This window comes from Wyeomyia smithii, chromosome 3, assembly GCF_029784165.1.
Source record: "Wyeomyia smithii strain HCP4-BCI-WySm-NY-G18 chromosome 3, ASM2978416v1, whole genome shotgun sequence".
NCBI lineage: Eukaryota > Metazoa > Arthropoda > Insecta > Diptera > Culicidae > Wyeomyia > Wyeomyia smithii.
Genome location: NC_073696.1, coordinates 253,038,998 through 253,062,652, shown reverse-complemented (window position 1 = coordinate 253,062,652; position 23,655 = coordinate 253,038,998). Strand labels below are relative to the sequence as shown.

At 38.1% G+C, this 23,655-nt stretch overlaps 1 protein-coding gene and 1 long non-coding RNA gene across 2 annotated transcripts; one reads left to right on the top strand and one right to left on the bottom strand.

Moving 5' to 3' along the window:
• Positions 1-309: 309 nt before the first annotated feature.
• Positions 310-658, bottom strand: LOC129726963 (uncharacterized). Its single transcript, XR_008728440.1, has 2 exons — positions 588-658; positions 310-518 (listed from the first exon to the last, which is right to left on the bottom strand). It is a non-coding gene; the product is annotated as an uncharacterized LOC129726963 (long non-coding RNA).
• A 3,818-nt stretch (positions 659-4,476) lies between these two features.
• LOC129727585 (terminal uridylyltransferase Tailor-like) lies at positions 4,477-6,968 on the top strand. The gene is made up of 3 exons (XM_055685558.1): positions 4,477-4,859; positions 5,006-5,095; positions 5,322-6,968. The coding sequence occupies exons 1-3, from the start codon at positions 4,623-4,625 to the stop codon at positions 6,660-6,662; spliced, it is 1,668 nt and encodes a 555-aa protein (XP_055541533.1). The 5' UTR covers positions 4,477-4,622; the 3' UTR covers positions 6,663-6,968.
• Positions 6,969-23,655: the final 16,687 nt, after the last annotated feature.

Sequence of the window (23,655 nt, the reverse complement as noted above, 5' to 3'; positions counted from 1 at the left end):
AAGAAGACGATTTACCAAAGCATCATACTTACCTTGAAAAGATAGCTAGTTCGAACAATTACCATTTATTACAGCTTGCACGTGCAGTTCCTTATGAAAACTCAGAAAAAATTATTATACATCCAGAAATAGAATCATAAAATTTTCACTGACGGCATATGGCACTTGGGCCCTTTTCACATGTTCAGCGAGAATTCACAATTATGAACGCGGAGATAGCCGCTATTATCAAAGCTATTGAGTACTTAATAATCAAGTGCATTTCCAAAGCTGTGATATTTACCGATAGTCAAAGTGCTGCAAAACTAATTCAAAGTACGAAAAATGATGAAAACTTTTTAATCTGTACCATTTATAAATTAATTAATAGATCACAAATAGACAGTCTCACCATTCAATGGATTCCTGGACATATTCATCTAACGGGAAACGACAGAGCTGATCATGCAGCTAAGCTTGAAACAACAAGAACTGAAATCGACGACTTTCCAATAACCAAAGACGACTTGACCCTTAGCCTGAAACATGAAATAATTTGCTTATGGAATGAAAAATACAAAGAAATTTCAAATGAAAAAGGAACTTACCATTACAAAATTATGCCAACGATCAAACTGGAGCCATGGTTCCAAAACATATGTTTGCCGAACGATCTCACGATAACATCATCCAGACTACGCTCAGGCAAAATAAAATAAAATAAAACAATTCATGCGGCAAAGACGCATAATCGAGGGCAAGGAACCGAGGCGGCACAAAGCCGCCGTGGTTTCCGCGGTCCGAGCCGGCCGCCGACCCGCCGTCGGAAGCGGCGGCATCTCACATACAAACAACTGATCTATTGGTTTTCCAGGATTATTCAAACAGGTTTTCTTTCCCTTAGTTAAGTCCAAACGAGCGGTAGCGAGTAAGGACAACATACACTTGGACAATAGAGTCGGCCAAAGGCCGCGAGTGTGTGTTGTTAAAAAAAAGACCATTTTTCGATTCTGCCATACGTGCTCTTTGTGATTCTGCCATTCGTTATTCTGCCTTATGAAATATTCTGCCTTTCGTAATTCTGCTTTTCGTGATTCTGCCTTTCGTGATTCTGCCTTTCGTAGGAGACCCTAGCAAACTAAGATCACGCGAACGAAAATATACAAAACAATCTATTCGAATAAATTCATTTTTTCCTAAGACAAGACGTGACAGCTGGTCACCGCTACATTCAACCAATTTGAACCGGCTGCTGATTGGCTGAATCCGATAACGTAATCGTCACGTAAAAAATACAACGAGGTTATTTTTCACTGTAAAGCTGTGTTGCTGGAGAGTCATAATTTAGCTGTTATAATTGTTCATAAATAATGATGCAAAAGAATGCAAGGTACATGATATTACCGAATAATGTATTTCACTGTTATAACTTTAAAAATGCATTGGTTAATCGTTCTTTACTATTTCGGTTGAAGTCCAAGAAACTTAGGAAGAAAAAATTCGGGTACCAAGAAACTTAGGAAGAAAAAAATTGATAGTAGAAGTATGCTTTATTGAACATAAAATAATAAATAAAAATTGAGTATTATTCGCCTATATATATTACATTTTAAATTTGTTTTATTTTCATTGACCTGCAAAAGTTGTTAAAAATAATCATTCTGGCATCAACGGTGTGGAACGTTCAAAAAAGTTTCGACGGGGATGCCGGCCGTTACGAAAAGAAAAATAAGAAGCCAGCTGTCTCGTCTTGTCTTAGATATTTTCAAGGGAATGGTATGGTAGCCTTCAAGCGTTACGAACATCTATTTCTGTACCGTTTGTCACAAAACTACTTTTTCTGCTGTCACAGTTTGCTTCACTTTGCTTTGGGACACAATTAATGTACTAAATATCACTTAGAATATCACATACCATGTGAAAACCTTAAGAAATTGCTCAAAACTGTCTGATCTGCTATTATTAATTGCAGTCACCATTTAGCCGGTTTGCCCGGATCAACATGAGATAAGGGTAAACTGCCCATTTTTCGGGTGCCAGTGCCAGTGTTGTTGGTAACGCGTCAAATGTATGGTAGCTGACAGCGATGCCATTCCCGTGGATTTTTTCGATACAAACTGTCACTTGACAGTAACGCATAAGACTTGGCTGTCATGGACCAACAGGTCTGCGCCAAAGCGAGAAAAATGAAAAAAAAAAAACAATCATTATTTATATTTTTGATACTTTTGTTATGAATTCCAGTCAGTTTCTTAGTGTAAAAAGTTGTTCAAAGTAATTAAAACTCTTACAGTAGGTTGAGCTCACAGGTCTAGTAATGTTCTGCTGTTATTACAGCAGACGTAGAGGATGTTTTGAATACTATAAGTAAACTTTCCTATTAATTGTTTGTAAATAATTTAGAGCTTCTAAATCCGATCAGAATTACAAATGTTAAAGAAGCCGATAGTTAGAAAACCACTTTTAGCAAAGAATCTTAACAATCGTGATTTTACCAAATCAATGTTAAGAGATGGATTTTCTTGGATGAATTTCTTGTAAACACAAATGGAATAAATCTGAAGATTTGTCACTAAAATGCAACTGAATGAGAATTATGTATTGCGTACTGGCTTATAAATACTTAAAAGAGAAATTAGCAGAGTAATAATAAACTATTGACCTAAATGGAAAGAATGAAAAATTTGGAAGGTGTCAAATTGTGCCATTAGTAAACACTCAAATAAAACTCAGCGACAATCAGATTACGGATGAAAAACGGACATGACTAAATTGATAACAAAATAGAATCATGCACTAGTGTGTGAATACGAGTTACTTTCTTTTTCTTAATCGAAGATAGTATTGTTGGATAGTTCTTGGATGAGTACAAAAGAATTGATACCGTCAGTTGAATTCTATACTGGCACAACTCAAAATTTCGCAGTTTTGAGTTTAGTTTTATCTCACAAAGACCCGTTTCAAAATTCCAAAGTTATAAGTAGATGTGCCTTTATTGCACAAATCTAAAATATCCCTAAAAAGTCGAAGAAATGGAGTTACAACTCATATAACTTACTTATTGTGTGTACATGATGGACCCAAACAGATTCAACAAAAATGAAAAGTTCCAAAATTCATTTTTTTTTCACGGAAATAAAAGAAGTTTTTGGCCCAACTTTTCAAACACGTTTTTCTCGAAACTGTGAATTTTGAGTTGTGCTAGTTGAATTCAACTGACGATATAACTATTCCCGCTAATTGTTTTGAGTTTAACTTAATAAAAAAGATTATTAAAAGTAAAAGCAGGGTGGCGAAAATTTGGAAAAATCTGGAAAATCATGGAATGTCAGGGAATTCAATTCGATCAGGGAAATTAGGGAAAACTAAAAAATTTTCAGGGAAAACTTTTCAACCGATACGCGATTCTTTAAACAAACGGTTTAACCGGTGGTTTAACACAAAAACTGTTTTTTAGCAAAAACATCAAATCAAGAAGATTAGAGATTAACAGGGATATATTTTATTCAATGACCAATAGCTTTTCACCTTTTTCGAACAATGCAAAACAGTGAAAATAATATAATGTGTTAGGGTGGAGGCGCGTAGAAGTCACTTTGAATCTTCAAGGGTTCAAGAATCGGGAATAGGTAATGCGCCACCGGTGAGAATGTATCCTCATGTTTGCTACTGCCTTTAAGTTTTCTACAATAACTCAAAAGCAAACACTAGGGTCGCTTTTTACGCGGATTCCGGAATTTACGCGGCATGTATCCCCCGCGTAATAAGCGACTTTAGTGTACAATAATCAATAATAAGCTTAGTTTTCAAATAACTTATACAAAAAATAACATCGTGCATTATTGCAGTTCGTAAGATTAAAATTTGTGAAAAACAAAAGGGAAATTTGGGAATAATAACGCAGACAACCGAATGAAGGTTTAATAGTTACTAGAAGATAGAATGTTGAATGTAGAATGTTGGTGATTTGATTTAATGACATCATTTTTCTTGCATTTATGAGTAATTATCCTAGTTCTAGTACATAATTCGTTGTAATAAAAAATATATTTTATTCCTCGTTTTTTGAAAAACAATTTAAATTTACCTAATAAAACATTGGAAGCCCTAAGACACATCCTGACTAGTCCTGGCTACGCCTGTGCTTGTGCAGTATCCGAAAGCCATGTTTCCTGCATAGGGCCGTATTACAGGAGCTTCGACGAGCAACTTGTTTCATCTGAAAAACATGGTCGAATCGAGTCGATTCGAGGCCCCTTAAATTTACAGTATTCAGTAACTGGTATAGAATTGATGACATTAAATTGTAGTGAGACTGATGACTACAATAGTGAGTTCTCAATACTCAACGAGTGCATTTGTAGCGTAATGCTTGCACATCCTAGCGTTTAATTCGATTTTTCACGCTTCCAAGAAAAAATAACAGCCTCCCGCGTTCGAATATTATACCTACTGCTCGAGCAATCAAAGCAAGCCACTTGCGCCATCAATCGAGTACTTTGTCTTAAGAATATAGCCGGTACTGTATTGTGTTTCGAAACGTGCAGCAGTAAGGACGTTTTAGTTCAGTTCTCGTTTTTTTGCAATCGGGTGCAGTGTTTGTTTATCAATTTTCCATAATCACCAACTCATTTGTCTCCAGTATGACTCATCTCCATCTGCAATTGGTTGGCCGGCGCTTCAATGAGCTAGCTGATAACTATTTACGCCGGATTAGCTGGAATTCAGAAGCGACAGCCAACGCGCTGGTTCTACTGCAGCGTACGTTGCAAACCGTATGCAGCAAGGAACAATTTTACAGTTCTCGCAGTTTGATCTTCAACGCACTCCAGTACGAGAAAGATGTACTGCTTTTGCTGAAGCCGATTACATGTTGCGGGGTAAATACTCATTAAACAACCGTTAGAAGTTAAAACATTTTACATGATACCCTGAAATTTTTACCAGTCTAGACTTTTAAAGCTGATTTGTTAGGTTTTTTTTTGTACGAGTAAGCATTTTTTTATTTCTCCATGCTTGTTTATAGAAATGTTTATTATATGCGAGTTCGCTGATTCAGCACTTGTTGAGCGACAACCACTCGGACGGTGTATTGCATGACGAGTCAAAGCGACTGGTGAGTATGATCGTTGACTATGTTTTGTCTTGGATAGAAACAAATTCTTCCGATTTTTTTTCAATCCGTTACGAGCTCGAGAAAGCTACAAAAAAATTAAATTGAAATATTTGAAATGAGTTGTCAACAACATGAATGAAATTTTGTAAAATTTATTATAGTCCACTTTTAAAATTAAAAAATGTTTAAGATTTAGACAATCTGAACCACTTTCTACGTTTTGCAGATTATACTCTTCAATCTGTACGTACAAGTAACGAACGAAATTCTTGTCCGTTACGATAAAAACTACGAGTCCATCGATCAGGCGGCGGTCGAGAATCTGCGCAAGGCACAAGACTTCATCAGCTGTATTCTGCGTAAACCGATCACTCGAGAGCCCGCGGTGGCTGGTCTGTTCGTCGGAACGCGCTTCAAGAAGTGGAAGGTAGTTTTTGATTACACCTGTCACCCATGCCAGAGCCAAGGCGTCGTCCGTTGTCGAATATTGGGCGCCATCGCTTGGTACAACGTGCACGCCGATTATCTAGTAAGCAACCCGATCTTGCATGTAGGAAGCAAGTTACATATTGAGAGCCTTCGTATGTTACCTTCTGATCGAATAATCGCTTCCCGTTTAACCGATGCTAACAATAACCAGTGGTCAAATGCTGCGTTATATTTGTTGAATTTGCGACAAGTTGACTTGGATAAAAAGTGCTCACTTGCGGAACAAGTGACAAAGAGCACTCGTTTCAGCGAGGTGGAAAGTTATCTTACTGAACAGTTTGCAGCATCTATCGGCAGAATTAATGTTTATTTTTTCGGATCACGGGTACAGGGTGTTGCCCAGGTTGATGCGGATCTCGATGTTTGCATTAAATCTTGTGCTGGCCAAGAGGATAAGATAACATACAACAAGGCGGTTAATTGGGCCAAGGCGCATAGCTCAGAAGTGCAGATTGAACGTCAAATTCCACAACAACCACTATTATTACGAGTGCATGTGAATGCACTTGATCAAACTTTAGATTTAACCTTTGGCGGTGGATATGTTGTAGCAAACGCCAAACTGATTTCGTACTACTTTAATATGCAACCATTGGCTCGCAAAATGTACTTTTGCTTGAAGGAATGGAAAGCATTAACGGATATTACATCTCAATTCCATACTCATGCTGTGACTATGCTGATTATATTTTTCATGCAACAGAAGCATTATCTACCTGTGGTAGAAAAAGTTGTAATAGGCCCGATAGATCAGATGTTCGACGTAAAATTTCGTCCATCAGAAAACTTTCTACTAGACACACCACGCAGTTTGTTGAATCTAATTAAAGATTTTTTCGCTTACTGGAACCAGTTCGATTGGATTCGAAACGGAATCTGTGTGCTAAACGGTACGGTACAGGCTAAGGAATCGTTCCGTTTCGCAACCGATCGCATATCTGAGGCACCAATGATGTCTACAGACTACTTCGATCAAACTCGCAATACTTGCAGCAATATCAAGGTTGGTGACTTCCAAACTTTCCGATTTGCTTGCAATGAAGCAGTTGACGTCTTGAAGCATAAGAATTCAATTTAAGAGAAAAAAATGACAAGTATGCTGCCCAGTTGATAAAGAAAAAGTGAATCTAAATATCTTTTTCTATCGATTTTTTGTATGTTCAATAAAACATATGAACCGTATCTTAATCCTAAATATCTAAGTTTGAGCCAGTGCTTTGTTTGACTTTCTTGATTGTTACTAACTATTGATTAGAACATTAGAACATAACATGTCGCATTACTAAATGATGGAATAAACCATGCGTACACTGTTTGTGTACATTTTCGTATATCTGAAAGACAGTAGAAGAGAGTTCCGTTTTGGCAATTTGATTACAATGTTTAATAAATACGTCATCTCCAAAATTAATTTTTTTTATTTTTAGGTGATGGTTTTACCCTTTAAAGTAAGAATTGCACTACGCAACCAACAATTAAATCATATCATACCCGAAAATCGTCTTGCAATTTGATTAAAGGTTTGTTTATTCGATTTGCTTGTGCCAGCGAACCATTTGATTCCATCGTTGTTCGATCATAAATTCAACACTTTTCAATAAAAAAAATAGGTTTTTTTCGCATGCAATATCAGCACCTGAGAATTAGCACCATCTGGTGCAGTATTTACCTCCTATCTATCAACTTGACATCAGCGCCAGCCCAATTGTGAATCTTGGGAACCATAAAAAAAATTGCCCTAAGGTCAAGCTAAAAAAAGAAAGGCATAGCACAGACAAACGTGCCATTCGATGACGATTTCATCGACCAGAAAAATTACGACTATTTTGAAATTTTTTTTTTTAAACTAATATTTATTTAGGCCCAACCGCGAAGCATAACGGGGCCGAATATCTTTTGGAGTAGGGAAAAGCCAGCTTGAGTAGAGCCTGTATCCCGACTGCTCCTCCTCAAACAGGCATAAAAACCCTCTCATCTTTTCTCTTTCAAAAATACAATTTAAAAATACATGTCATTTAAGCCTACGACTAACATTAACATCAAAGTTTTTCTCTTTATAACTAAATACTAATCCTTACTACTATTCGTTGAGGGTGATGGTTCCTTATCTCTTTGAAATCAAAACTTATATCTAAGTTCGGTGGATCATGTCTCTCAAAAAGAAGCGATGATTCATGTTTCTATAAAAAAGATGAACGAAAGAAAGAAGAAAAAAAAAACAGAATTAGTGTGAAACTTTTTAAGATTTTTGTGTTGGGAGAAATTAGGGGAGAAAGCATAGAGATAATCAAATTCGATACTTGATATCTCTTAAAAAGTCGTAAATGGGTATTACAAGCGCGGGGTTGCGGCTAGCAAGCACATCCCGTACTTGCATTGTAAACGTCACTTTCTGTTTCCGGAGAGAATCTATAAGCTTGGCCCTTGCTCTGTGGTACTTAGGGCATACGAAGACTATGTGGTCAATATCTTCGTACCCTCCACATTCGCACAGATTACTATCGACTAAGTTTATTCGATAGAGGTGTGCGTTTGCAACATAGTGATTGGACATTAGGCGCGAAATAACTCGAATGAAATCACGAGTTAAATCTAACCCTTTGAACCAAGCTTTTGTAGGCACTTTGGGCGAGATCGAGTGCATCCATCGCCCAAGGTCGTCTTTATCCCACTTTTCCTGCCAGTTTTCCAGAGCCAGTTGTCGGGGCAGATGAAAATACTCGGTATAGGTGATCGGTCTATCAAATATCTCTCCTTCTATGGCACCCCTTTTTGCTAATAAATCAGCTTCTTCATTGCCTGGGATTGAGCAATGAGAGGGGACCCACACAAAGCAGATAATAAAAGACCGATCAACCAGCACTTCTAATATCCGTCTAATTTTCGGAAGGAAATAGGACGGGTGCTTGACCGGTTTAATCGATCGGAGAGCTTCGATAGAACTGAGGCTGTCCGAGAAGATAAAGTAATTGTTTGGTGTCTTGAGCTCGATAATTCGCAGCGAATTGTGTATGGCAGCTAATTCAGCTACGTATATGGAGCAGGGCTGTGCCAGTTAGCGAGATATGCGATGATCTGTGTTGAAAACGCCATATCCGGATTGTCCATCCATCACAGATCCGTCCGTGAAAAAGGAATTCTGTTTTGGGAGGTGGCCAAATTTTGCCGAAAATATTGATGGCACAACTGTTGGTTTGAGGTGATCGGGAATTCCATGGATTTCTTGTTTCATCGTCAAATCAAATACAACAGAAGAATTGTTGAGCGATGTTAAAATCTCATGGGATGGAGCAACAACCGAAGGGTTTATCTCCATGGACATGAACCGCTGGTATACTGACATACAGGGTTTCTGAACAACTTCCAAACATTTCTCATAGTTCGCAATAAGCATTGGATTTGCTATTTCCGATCTAATGAGGAAACGAAAAGCCAACTCAAACAGCCTCTCTTTGAGTGGTAGTATTCCAGCTATGACCTCTAGGGACATGGTATGTGTCGACTGCATGCAGCCTAGAGCGATACGCAAACAACGGTATTGTATCCTCTCTAGCTTCAGCATGTGTGAAGCTGCGACACCTCTGAAGCATATGCTGCCGTATTCTATTACGGGCAGAATCGTGGTTTGATAGAGTCGTATCAAATCCTCTGGATGGGCTCCCCATGATGTTCCTGTTACCATTCGAAGAAAATTGATCCTTGGTTGGCATCTTTGCTTCAGGTAATTGACATGTTTTTCCCATGTGCACTTAGAGTCATACCATACTCCGAGATATTTGAAGCTAGGTGACTGAGTGATGGGTCTTCCGGACAGAACTAGCTCAAAACGAGGTGGTGGTCGCTTTTTTGAAAAGACTACCATCTCCGTTTTTTCAAGCGAGAACTCGATTCCAAGACAACTGGCCCAAACGGTCAGATTGTCGAGCGTGTTTTGCAGGCTATTCTTCATGTCTGCGGCTAGAGACGCCGTGACTGAAACTACACAGTCGTCAGCTAACTGGCGCATCGTGCAGCCGTCCGTCAAACATGAGTCGATGTCACTGATGTAGAAGTTGTACAACAGCGGACTCAGACAAGAGCCTTGGGGGAGACCCATGTAGCTTGCTCGTGTTATTGTTGAAGAACCGTGGTTGAAAAGTAAATGCTTTTCAGACAGCAGGTTGATCAAAAAATTTGTCAATATAGGGGAGAATCCTCTTTGATGCAGTTTTTCGGAGAGAATTTCGATTGAAACTGAATCAAATGCGCCTGTGATATCCAGGAAAACCGAGGTCATTTGTTGTTTGCTACCAAGAGCCATTTCCGCTTCTGTGGCTAGCAATGCCAGGCAATCGTTAGGGCCCTTGCCCCTACGAAAGCCGAACTGGGTCTCTGATAGTTGGTTAGTTGACTCTACCCAGTTGTCAAGTCTACGAAGGATCATTTTTTCAAGCAATTTGCGTATGCATGAGAGCATCGCAATCGGCCTATACGAGCGGTGATCTGCGGCGTATTTTGAAATTTTGCTTAGTGGGTAGTAATGCCGCTAGTGTCGCTAGTAAGCAAGCGTGCACATTCATTATCAAAAACAAAAACCGTCAGTAATGCCGCTGGCGTTGATTTATGCAAGCGTGCACACCCATTAGCAAAGACAGAAACCGTTTCACGAAAATAAGTTAGTTGGCAATAAGCTCACATGGTGGCGCATGAGTGTAATGTTTCGAAAAGGGTATGGCAGCCCTATCAAAACTCAACCCGTTAGACAGTAGGCAACATATCAGGGCATTATTCAAAAATAAAGCCCCGAGGCAGGCGCCCAGCAAAAGTTCCATATACTTTTCACTTTTGTCGGGAAGACTTTTCACTCATTCAACATAGAAAGAGAAAGCATGTTGCCATCCCCCTGGTTTTGAATAAGGACGAAGATTTTCAAGGATTTTTCTTCGAACAAGCACGTCTGTTTGTCTGTGGTTATAGCACGGACTAACAGACTGTGCCATTGCCGCAAAAAACGATCATTTCAAATCGTGTATTTCGACATCAGCGCTACCGTGCGTGCATGTGACACATTGGGAACTACAAAATATATATGAGATTGCATGACAGCGCCACAGACGGTGTTATCGCGCGATGATTGTTATACGAACTGATTGTTTTTTTGTGGCGATGGAGCTAGGTTCCAGTGCTTCGTTTGTTAGTCTGTGGGTAAAGCTCAAAGTACTCTGACAAGAGATCCCTAATATGGTCCAAGAGAATATCGACTCTACACTCCTACGGCAACAAGCAGGATTCCATACCGGACGATCGTGTGTTGCAGAACGCCATAATATACCATAATATCAAAGGATGTTACGGTATTTCTAGATCCGGAGGGCAACGGAAATTGATTCTGGGTCCGTGTAGTTATTATAGGCCAAATAACAATCCTAAAGATACCAGGGTGTTTTCCTTTGAATTGGCCCCAGTCGATCTAGATTATGTAAAATTGCTTCTGTTACCAACTACATATACATTAGCGCCACGAAGTGACAGAATTCCTCAATAGAAAGATCACCATCCTATAGTAATCAATTACTTGGACAACTCTGCTGAAGACATGAATGTTCTATGTCCTGAGATTAGCGAGCTATAATGCATCTTTCATGCTCAGACTGGACATTAGGGTGTCAGCCAAAATGGTCATCTCGAATTGAAAAAAAACCCTATACAAAATGTTCACCTGCTCGAAAAAATACCCTGTGCAAAATTTCAGCTCAATCGGACTTAAAATGGGGTGGCGCAAAGCGATTGAAGTTTGGCCTTTTTGAAAGCTGAAAAATAACCCAGGGAGGGGGTGGGTGAGGTGTACGTGATATTTCGGTTTTCGAAATTTTTTTTTTGATGCCAAATGACTTAAAAAAGCTTAACGTCTGGGACTTTTTTTCAATTGTGAAAGACGGAGTTCAAAATGTTTAGGATTTATATTTTGAAATTGATCACTAGTCTCTCGAAATAGCCTGTATAATGATATACACTATAACTAGCATCGAATACAAACAATATCGCACGCTTAGCCTTGGGGCTAATAGCGGTCTCGATCAACTAGATTAGTTGAGAGAATTCGTTATCGATATTGTTTTTGGCACATTTTGCATGTGTAGGATAAGTACAACGATACACCGTGCCCCAGTGCTGAGTCGAGAAAATTTCCAGCTCAAAAAGATCCTCGACTCGATCGGGAATCGAAACCGATATCACAACCGTGTGGGAGAGCTAGCCGACCGACATCGCTAACCACAGAACCACGGGGACCACGCAGACCAGCATGGAATACATTATGTTTCATTAGGGTGGTTCATTTATTCGACATAGGGGGGTTCATAATATTGTGAAAAATGAGTATAAAATAAAAAAGCGCTTCAGTTCGTTTGATTGGTGTGGCGTCTTCGACAAAGTTGTAGATAATAATTCTGTCTTTACAAAAAAATTACACTTAAAAAAATTATTTATTCAAAAAAAGAGTTAGAAAAAAATATTAAAAATTAATTATTTTCAAGAGCTCATTTTTGAAAAATCTGATTTTTCTAATAAAACCTACAAAAGATTACCAAAACAATGAAACCAGTCCGATCATTTAGAAATCAAGAAAAAAGAATTTTTTTTCATTCTTTGAAAAAAAATATTTTTTGAAAAAAAAAAATATTTTCAATTATTTTTTTTTTAAAAGGCTTATTTTTTCTTGGAAGGACATAATATTATCTACAACTTTGCCGAAGACACTATGCCAATCAAACAAACCGTTTCGACTGTATAGACATATTTTCAATTTCCAATCGAGCACTCAAAACGATTTATTTGATTGGCATAGTGTATCTGGCAGAGTTGTAAATAATAACTTTGTTCTTTCCAAAAAATGTACCCTGTGAAAAAAAAAAATTAAAAAAAAATATAACTTTTTTTTCTGATTTCTCCATGACCGGTTTCGTTGTTCAGGTAATATTTCGTAGTTTTTATTAAAAAAAAATCAGTTTTTCAAATGGGCTGTTTTGGATAAATAATTTTTATATTTCTTTTATTTATTTTTCAAAAATAATAATTTGTTTTTAGGGTATATATATTTTTTTTGAAAGACAAAACTATTATCTACAATTTTGCCGAAGACGTCACACCGCTCAAACGAATCGTGTTGGCTCGAAAAATATTTGTAATCGTCAATACCTATCCGAAATAGCATTTTTCAATAGCTTTTCAAAAATGAGTTATGTTTCAAAAAATTAAACCAATAGCACAAATCTTTTGCCTATGAAAACGATAAAAACGTCTATGCAAAATTTCAGCCAATGGTGCCCATGGTCACGTTTTGAAAATGTCGAACTGTCAAAACGACGCAAACCCAGGAACAACGAGTCAATTGTGTTGCGTATCTGATTGAGATCCCTATACTCTCATTATCACTGAATAACATCGATACAGTCTATTGTTCGAATATATAAGCTAGAGCACTGTGTGTTGGACCAAATTTGGCTAACTGGTGATTACCGAGAACGGCATTAGCAGAGAAACTCGTCGAGGTCCTATGGGTGGAAATCGTGCCTTTTTTGGATTCCGGAGGACGCACTGCTCGAATAAAATTCGTCGCGGCACGAACTTGACTGTCTACAAAACTTTGATCATACTGTAGCCCTCTAAGGTCACGAAGCTTGGTCCATGTTCGTGGACAACTAAAGTGCACTTGCTTTTTGTACGGAAGAAGTGCAGATGGAAGAAAGCAGAGGCCGCGAATATTCCAAACTAAAATCATTTTCGAAAAAGTATTCTCGAATCGTGACTATTTGCCTGATTATGAAAAAAAATGTTGAGCGACTTGTCGCATACTATTGATGAATAAAAAATCGCTGTTTCTACAACAAAACGACGTTGGTAACATAACTTCAGTTAATAAACCTCTTTCCACAAATCATGCGTTCGGCAATGTTTTGTGATCATATTAAAGTGTTATGTACAGATCAGATAGTTAAAATTCGTAAAAAAACAATATCGCACACTTAGCCTTGGGGCTAATAGCAGTCTCGATCAACTAGATACGTTGAGAGAATGGGACACCCGAAACAATGTTAAATTCTAAGAGATCAAGTATTTTGAATATGGGCAGACGTTTATGGCCGCAAACAGCTTCTAAATATGCTGCATGGTGAATGGCGGAGACGTCTACGCATTACTCACCCCGGCTTTAAGCTCGTCGTTGAAAAAGGTTGAAGTTTTGGATTTGCTACTGAATGATTTCCGTTCTTACGTATTTAGTGTTTCGCAATACGTGCTGAATAAAATTATTCCGCATTAGTCCATGCATTTAGCATATTAGAAAAGTGGTATTGAGAAAGGGGAGTTTCCAATTTCATTACAACAGTGACTTGACGAATGACAACAGCGATGAAAAGAGACACAAGCTGTTTTTGGCTAAGCAACTAAAAACGATTTCTTCTGAGTTCTGACAGTTTCAACTTGATCATCTGAAGTGAGCAGATCATTCACAGGAAATTAACCCCTTACAGAAAGCAGCATTGCTCGAGGCTATTATCCCTCTGATTGACGAAACCAATAACCTTTCTAATCTCTAATCTAATTGAAATTAACTTTTGTGTGGAATTTATTTGAAATAACCTTGCCAGCCTTATTGCGGCACCAAGTGATTGTTGTATGGATTGAAAAAAAAAATTATGGTCATACTCAGGAAAAACAGTTGGTGGGACTGATATGCGGTTATTTTTAAGATGGGACAATTTGACCTCGCATATTTTTTACTTTTTTCAAATAAAACATATTTTTTTGTTTCCTTAATCAAAAGCAGAGCAAGAAATAGATGGAATCTGATATTTAACTCAAAAACGATAAAAATCCATATGGGACTGGTATGCGATTATAGGCAGTATAGTAGTACAGCAAAATCAAGTTTGTTGATAAAAATAGATTGAATATAGTAAGTACTAGAAATAAAGTACTAGAATAAAGTACTAGAATAAAGTAAGTACTAGAAAGTTAGAATAATATAAAAACACAGTAACTAATAGCAGTTTTTCCGGTCATTAAGCAAAATGCTCGTTGAAATTTCGATTTTACTACCACTACCACTGCAGCGCCATCTCTTAGAATTGAACATTGTGTCGGGTGTCCCATTCGTTATCGATATTATTTTTGGCACATTTTGCATGTGTAGGATAAGTACAACGATACACCGTGCCCCAGTGCTGAGTCGAGAAAATTTCTAGATCGAAAAGATCCTCGACTCGATCGGGAATTGAACCCGATATTACAACCGTGTGGGAGAGCTAGCCGACCGACATCGCTAACCACAGAGCCACGGGGACCGCACAGTTAAAATTCGTGCTAACACTTTTTATACAAGCGTTTTTGGAAAAAGCTTCGTACTGAAAATTTTACTCCCTGCGGCATACGGCAGTCTGCGAGATTGCGCCAGTTTTGCTCTAAACGTTTTCTGGTTGTAATTATTTTTCCCATAGAACAAGAGTGGTACATGTTTTTCATTGAAGTTTGTGTTTTTTTTTTCAACCAGAACTCGTTTTGTTTTCATGTACCGTCTTTTGAAACCTTTCCAGCAATGAATTTTCGTTTATCTCGTTTCCTGAAAAATTTACTTGATGGCACATGTATCACTTTTGCTCTCAACGGCTCATATCACCACTAAGCTTTCTCAGCATAATAGACGAGATATTGACTGGAGTGATTGAAAGTACACCGAACCGAGGATTCTTCTGGAGTCCTCTAACAGTGGAGCACCTCCATGAACGTAACCCACCCGACGATGTTGTCTTGTTCGCCCAACGACGATCACACATGCAGAACAAGCTTGGTGACTTCGCTGAAATCTCTAAGGCAGCAGATCTCAAAGTCAACGTCGCTCGCAAAGATCAAGTCAGTACAATTCCTCCAGCTTCACGGTAGCAGAGCCAGGGCCGGCGTCACGCTATTATCCCGAGTGGGTAGTAAAGAATAAAAAGGTTCCTGGGGGACAAAGCAAAGCCAGAAAGGTGTGTAACGCTAAAAATCTAGATTTCAGACCCCATCTCCCCTATATAACGATGAGTAACGTTCGACATGACTCCCCCCCCCTAAAATTATGTAACGCTGATCAGCCTGACCCCCCTCCGAAATTTTTAATTTCGAGCAAACATCACAGTTACGTGACTGTCGATTTAACCCCTCTCCCCCCATTCATGCGTTACGTAATTTGTGTACGAAGCCTTACACGACAAAATTGATGAACGACGCAAACTCCGGTAGGCACTGCTATACTATAAATTTTCCCGATCACGGCCAGTCTGGAGCGAAAGAAAAGCGGCTTTGATATCCCTTTCCCACTGATTGTCAGCCACAGCAACATCTTCTTAGGAAAACCTGTTGTGTGAAATGAACTTCCCCTCAGTGCTCACTTCCTTCATGGGGGAAGTAGAATACAAAGTGCCCTGTCAGTCGTTGCCATCCAGGGTGAGATAAGGCTCGACGTCCATCACCACCACCACGTCGCGATTGCCGGACAAATCGACTTAGCCATTTTATTCAGCCGCTGCCGCTGCGTCATTGCCTGCACCTCCAAGGCCAGTGAACGGGACTGCCGCTTCCTGACATTTATGTCTATGTTGGCCAGGTATTCTTCCCAGTTTGGCCGGTGGCACTAACCTGATTGATGCTGCATGGGTAGTTTCGTCAGTGCGTCTAAAAGTGAACCCATGATAATTGGATAATTTTTGTGCATTTTTTTTTTAATGGAAACGGGCTTCTGGCTTCATTCACAGTAAAGAAAGTCTCACTTTTCAGAAGAAATGAATAAAATATAACCTCTCACTCAACGATATCCATAAAATAAATCGCACATATGCGCGGCAATTTAAGTTCCGAACATAGAAAACATTGCATTTTTTTTGTTTTTGTATGAATATTTCCCGAGTGGGTACTACTACCCATACTACCCATATCAACCGCCGGCACTGAGCAGAGCAGCAGGTTAAGAAGGTATAAATTTTTCAATATTGTGGCACCCGAACAGCGAAACCGGTAGACGAAAGGTAATTTTTATACTATCCTTTTATTATATCTGTAAAAGTAATAAGTGTCTTGACTGATCACTCGTCGTGTTCCGTCTGTGTTCCCGTTTATTGTGCTAGTTCTTACGGTAGCGTTCAATCATTAATAATTTAAATGTATTTTTTTAATATCCTGATGATTGTACTATTTTTTCAAGGTTATGATCCATTAATAAAAATTAGTAAAACGGTAACGTACAAAGTTTCTTACTCCATAAAAGCAATAAAAGTCTATTCCTGAAGAGGCACCGACAGTCTAACGTTTGAATTTTTTTATGGCACTCATTTGTTTATAATGTTAAACAAGTGAAGGTACCAATGCCTTTTGTAGAACTTCATCTGTCGAAATCTGTAAAATATTCACAAACAACTAATGAGTTGATTTTTAAAAATTAAAAAAAAAACCTAGAAGAAAAGGTCGACCTTTTTATTTTGATTCCGGGGGAGAAATCAGTTTTTACCTCAAAAAATGCACTTCAATGAGTAATAATCATATGCACACTTGACACGAACTGTATTGCATATTTAATATCAATCTATTCTCTAACCATACTGAATAATTTCATCATGTAAATTTTCAAGTATAATTGTTAAACCTGAATCAAACTTTGAATGTCAGGTGATGCCATATGGCATCACTTGCCGGGAAGGGGTAATAAAACAAGAAAAAAGTTTTACATGTTTATGCAATTCCCTAGATGTTTGAAGTCCTGTCGAAATTTCTTTTCCAAAAGCTACATTTCTCGTTGTCAATCAATTTGACAATGCGATAGCACATCAAAGCAGTCCCTGGCAAAATCGCTCCCGATGGTATGCTGGTGGCATGTTCCTTCAATTTCCAGCTTGCTAGATAGCAATCTACAAATTTGAGCCGAAAGCCACTGCGCCGAAGGCTGAATCCGATAGCAATCCGATAAGTGCTCCCGTGTAGCAAAGGTGTCCCCTCCAGGAGGATTGGATGTCTACTCCTCGGCCATGAATGCATGAGGAGTGCTCGAGTGGCTTCTTGCTGTTTGCGCTGGGATTTTGATGCGAGAACGATGGAAAACAACGTTATGACAAGCCGTACGAACTCGAGTGCAACTGCAGTTTTGCAACAAATAAACCCCGTAGGATGCCTATACAGTGGTGATATATGACCCACTTCAAACTTAAGTTCTCGGAAAAGAAACCCGAAAGAAACGAGAAATGTGCACTCATCAACAAAAGAAAGATGAAAAGTATGAAAAATCTATTGAATAGCAAATAAATTGGAATCGAACTGCGAGGATATAGAAATGCGTGCGATAGGAAGAGGGAGCAAAAAGGGATGACGACTCAAGTGGTGCGTATATCTTCTTTCAGGTATACGACCAACACCCAAAACCAAAGAACAGATGAAAATATCCTGATCCCAAACGTAGAAGGAAAATCGCTTCGAGGTCAGTTCAACGACTTTCGGCCCTTCTCGTTTTTTTTGTATAGAAAGGACCATTCGATACCGAGGACAGACTTTGACATTGTTATGGTCGCTATTGTTGGACGCGCTCATAGAGTGAGAAAAACGCAGATGTAACACTTTACCCAGATAATATTCCCAGATCCTGCGAGTCCCTATCATTCACTGAGTTATGGGCCTACGGTCATCACAAAACAGCTTTTACCCTCAGCAAAATAATAGAAATTGGGACTGAAAGTCTGGGACGATCATCTTAAGACCATTATTTATGTTGGCATTTCCACCTGAAATACAAGCGCGGGGATGACCTTTCAATAATCTTCCGTTCAGTTCGATTTGATGCGATTGGTTGCACTGTGGCTCTCGTTTTACAAACGGTCAGCTCTAATCCAATCAAGGGCATTTGCCGCCAAACTTGGTCACCGGAGCAGCAGTGGATTGCCCAATGCCATTTGCCTGAGACTAAAAAGTCGGTGTGTAATTATATGATTCTCACGCATCCCGTAATTTATGACCCCAACCATGTCTGCACGCAAGGCATTAATGTAATTAAAAACAACATAATTTATAATTCTACTATGTGTGCGTATAAATGTGCATGTGGAGAACTCGTATCTGAAGGATTAGGGAATATCTTTCGGTTCGGGTTGTAAAAAAAACTATATCCCTCTCACGGAGTGGTTCACCTCTGAATTAACACATTTGCCCAGAGGGACAAGCTACACAGTAGAACCGACGGCCGTGCCACATACTAACTGCAATCTGTCGAGGTAGGTATAAATGACAGAAAAAGGATTATGCTCAGTAGGCCATACTGAGTTTTTCGAAATGTTTTGCCATGTCTGACAAGATTTTGTTTCTTTGAAACATACCAAGATAGGATGTAATAAAATCATAAAAATACAAAACTGTAACCTGCAGTAACCACGTTTGTATCAAAACTAGAATCCAACATAAAAATGCCTGAAATGTATTTACAGCTGGCACGGTGCATTTGAGTCTACTGCTATAAAATTAATTGATATAAGGGTAAGCGCTCCCATAATAGAGGTAGTAATTATATTATTCAAATTTATGTATTCTCAATGTTAAAAAAAAAAACAAATGAATTTAAGTTCTACTACTGCACTGATACATGGGCATTAGGATAAATTTAGATTGATTTTGATTGTTTTCTTTGACTCTGGTGACTAAATGCGCCACTATTGGTACTCTTACCCTAAGAGCAAGCGCACCGGTGGGTTGCCATTTGAGTTGTCATTCTCACAACGCTGGTCGTTGCTATTTTGGATAGCAACCGATTTTCGCACCGGTCGTTGCTATTGCGGATTACCAATTCCACTATTTCTTTTTCACACCGGCAGTTGCCAATTTTTGTAGACCGTCACTAGCTGACGTTGGCAAAATGTTTGTGTCGTATTTCCCCGAAATTCTGCGGATCTAGTAATAACCAACTTAAATGTCCGTCAATCTCTTCCGGAATTTCCTTCCATTTAACACGATTTTATTCTCAGTTTGTTTTCGTTTTCTCAAATTGTCGATAATACAACTCTGTTGCAGTTTTTTTCATTTGTGCTGTATCGATTTTTTATCCTTATATGTTTAATTAAAATAATTCCGTAAGACCATGGCACGTCCAGCAACGTTGCCTCCAATGACTATTCTACTTGAAGCTGGCGAACTGTTATTATAGTTGTATTTTGTGCTGTCTCGGTACCTAAAGTTTGCTATTGATATTTGCAAATTTTCAACCAAAAAAAGAATAAATGCAGAACGCAAAAATTGTTCTCGAGTATATGGTTGATTCTAGTGACGAAGAAAATGATTTCGCGGAACAAATATTTTTATACGTGAATATAGAAGATTTGGGGCTGCGCTGAGCCTGAAAAAATGGCCAAATATTGACCGCCATGCCGAGGAAGGTGCCATCAAATATCTTAAAATAACAATCTAGTTCACTCTCGAATTTCCCATATATTTCCGTGAAAACAGACAGCGAACACCCCCTCTCGTGGTGAAAAGGTAACTAAACTCATTGCACAGTAGTACAGTAAGGCAATTTACGCGGACATGAGCTTTTCGTTGCGATTTTGGTTTGCGGTTTAAAGCCATAGTTTTTGTAAAAAGTTGGTTCTTATACATAGTCCTCTATTTATGCGCAAATGAAAATTAGGGTGGTCCTAAAATAAACGAAATAAAAACAAGCTAGATTGCCCAGCAAACAAATTGGTTCATATAACTTGCACTCAACACTGTTAAGTGAATTCTTATTTGGTAAAAAATGACCATATAAGATGCATGAAATGCGCCTATGTGTACAAATCTGGAGGCCATATACGTGCATCGTAAAAACAAAAGTCTTACGATACGTACGTACATATACGTGCATCGTAAAAACGCAGGCTATTTTAAATGGCCTCATTTGAAACTTCAAATTGCATTCTTTACGACTTTGAGGAATGACGCGTTTTACAATTTTATATGACACGATAAATTACTTCATATATAACCTGATATTGCGTCTTATAGGATTTAAATTTTATATGATATAAGCAAGTTTTATATTGCATCTTAAGTAATTTTAAACTTGGCATGCACATTTGAGCGACTTAGAATTAACATTCTTTTACGACTTCTGATTTGCTGGGTGGTTTATTTGCATAAATAATTGTAAACATTCTTTGGCAAACTTGTAGATCAACTGATTCTAAGTAACTTTGTAAAAAAACTTTTTTGTAGACATTAAATTTGGTTTCCAAAAACAGTCTTTCAATCTATTTTTTCAATTCAAATTCAAAAACAAAGTTTTCTTTGGTAACTTTAATCAAAAATACGCCAATTTTGACGAAAAAACATTATCGATATATTGTACAGATGAAGAGTTTTCACTATTTCTATTTTAAAAATAGGCCCTTTTAAAATATTGATGTCTCCGTTTAGGGCAAACATAAAAAATATTTTTTGGTATCATTTGTAAGAACAAATATTGTGAAGAAATCCCGAAAGTTGCTTAAAATTAGTTAATCTACAACTGTGCCGATGAATTTATACATTTATTTCTGCAAATAAAAAAGTTAGTTTTTTTATTTAGTCGATTTTCGGACCACCCTAATTTTCATTTGCACATAAAAAATAGACTTAAAATAAGAAACAAGTTCTTAGAAAAAAATTTTACTCTAAAACCACAAAATCGCATCGAAAATCTCATGTCCGTCTACATTGCCTTACTGTACCACTGTTCATTGTTGTTGAATTTCTGTGAGCGGGTGACCGATATTCTCACACACGAAACTGAATTTACTCAATTTTAGATTTAGTTGACTCAATTTCATACTTTTACAGAAAAAACCTCAAATCATGGGAAAAAATTACTTTTCGTGCGTATATTGTTTGCATGTAAAAAATATGTTGCAGATTTCGTGCGTTTATTGTTTATATGTAAAACTAACGCCATTCCGGGAGTTAAATATTGATAATATAATAGATGTAGCTTATCGAGGCACGAAGACGAAATATAATCAAATAATCAGGCCACGACGTGTAAATGGTAAACTAATCCCAAGTTGCTATATACGTGGTTCCCAGTGTAACTTCACTAGCTCAGATCCATCACGGGAAGCAACTACGAAATGTGCTTGACGGCCGCAAGCTCAATAATCAGGCCACGAAGTGTACAATTAAATGAATGTTCCAATTACCTCAGGGAAAAGATAAAAGGAGAAACCGCACAATGGTTGTCAATAGTCGTATATGGTTGTTGTGCAACTTTTAGCTTAGATAACACTTGAATGTTCTATCAATTTAACAATTTAAGTATGGATACATATAATGTTCTACATAATTGGTTCAAAAGCTTTATTATATTATATATAAAAGATTTTCAACAAAACAAACATAATTAGTGATAACAACTGTTATGCAAAAACTATTTGTTAATTTTTAATTTTCTTCGTTTTGAAAGTATTCTTTTGTTTTTTTATCCCTCCGAATTTCTTGCTCTCGAGTTCTTATCTTCTAATTTATCACTTGCAGCTTTGCTTTAACCAGCACATTTATGTATTTACTAGCTGACCCGGCAAACTTCGTCCCGCCTATTTTTGTGTTTAATTTAATAGTTTTAAACATTCCAAATTCCTTGATTTCCTGCGATTTGTTTATATCGTTTGAAATTATTGGTTTTATCGGAATGACAACATCCTCCACTTTTGCCTTTAGTACATCACCTCTATTCGGGAAACACTCATATTGGGTGGTATTCAGTGATTTTCGTTGTTTTCCAGAAACTGAAAGTGGTCATCTCCGAATTCAAGATCGTGTCCAGGGTCAATGCTTGGCTTCTATACATTATTCCGATTACGGGAATATTCATATGCAGTAGTATTCGGCTGTTTCCCAGAAGTTGTCATCTTACAATTCAAAATGGTGTCTGAGGTCAATTTTTAGCTCCATGCATTATTCTGGTTGAAGAAACACTCATATTGGGTGGTATTTGGTCACTTTAGGCTATTCCAGAAACCGGAAGTCACCACCCTGGATTTTAAAATGGCATTTGGAGACAATTTCTGGCCCCTGAGCGTCATTATGGTTTGAGAAACACCCATAATAGGTGTTATTTAGTCATTTCCGCCTGTTTTCCAGAAACCGGAAGTCACCATCTTAGAATTCAAAATGGTGTCTGTGGTCGATTCTAGCTCCTGTGTATCATTCTGGTTTCGAAGCATCTCATATTGGATGGAAATCGGCCGGTTGAAGAAACACCCATATTGGGTGGTATTTGGTCATTTTCGGCAGTTTCCCATTCACCGGAAGTCGTCATCTTACAATTCATAATGTTGTCTGAGGTCGATTTGTAGCTTCAGTACATCATAACAATCCCGGAAATACCCATAATGAGTGTTATTTGGTCTTTTGCCACTGTTGTTTAGGAACCAGTGGTCGCCATATTGGATTTCAAAATGGCATTTGAAAACAATTTCTGGCCACTGAGCATCATTCTGGTTAAAGAAACACCCATATTTGGTTGTTTAAGGGTCATTCTCGGCAGTTTTCCAGTCACCAAAAGTCGCCATTTTACAACTCAAAATGTTGTCTGAGGTCGATCTGTGGTTTCAGTGCATCATCACGATTTCGGAAATATTCATATTGGTTGGTATTTGGACATATCTCGCTGTTTTTTAGAAACCGGAAGTCGCCATCTTGGGTTTCAAAATGGTATTCAGAGACAATTTCTGGCCTCTGAGCGTCATTCTGGTTAAAAAAACACCCATATTAAGTGGTATTTGGTCATTTTCGGCAGTTTTCCATTCATCGGAAGTCGCCATTTTACAACTCAAAATGTTTTCGGAGGTCGACAAACGTATAAACCGTGGAACACCACCCATAGATTGCCTCATACATAGGCGAACTTTATTATTATAAAATATTCGGCCGAGTCCACTTCACAATAATATGTGCTATTTTTTTCAGTGTACCCATTAGGGTAATATTATTGTCAAAAGTTACTCTTCTTCGCATGTCGTGTAGAACAAAATCAGAAGTGCCGCACCTAGCGGTCGAAAAGGTGACTAACGCTTCTG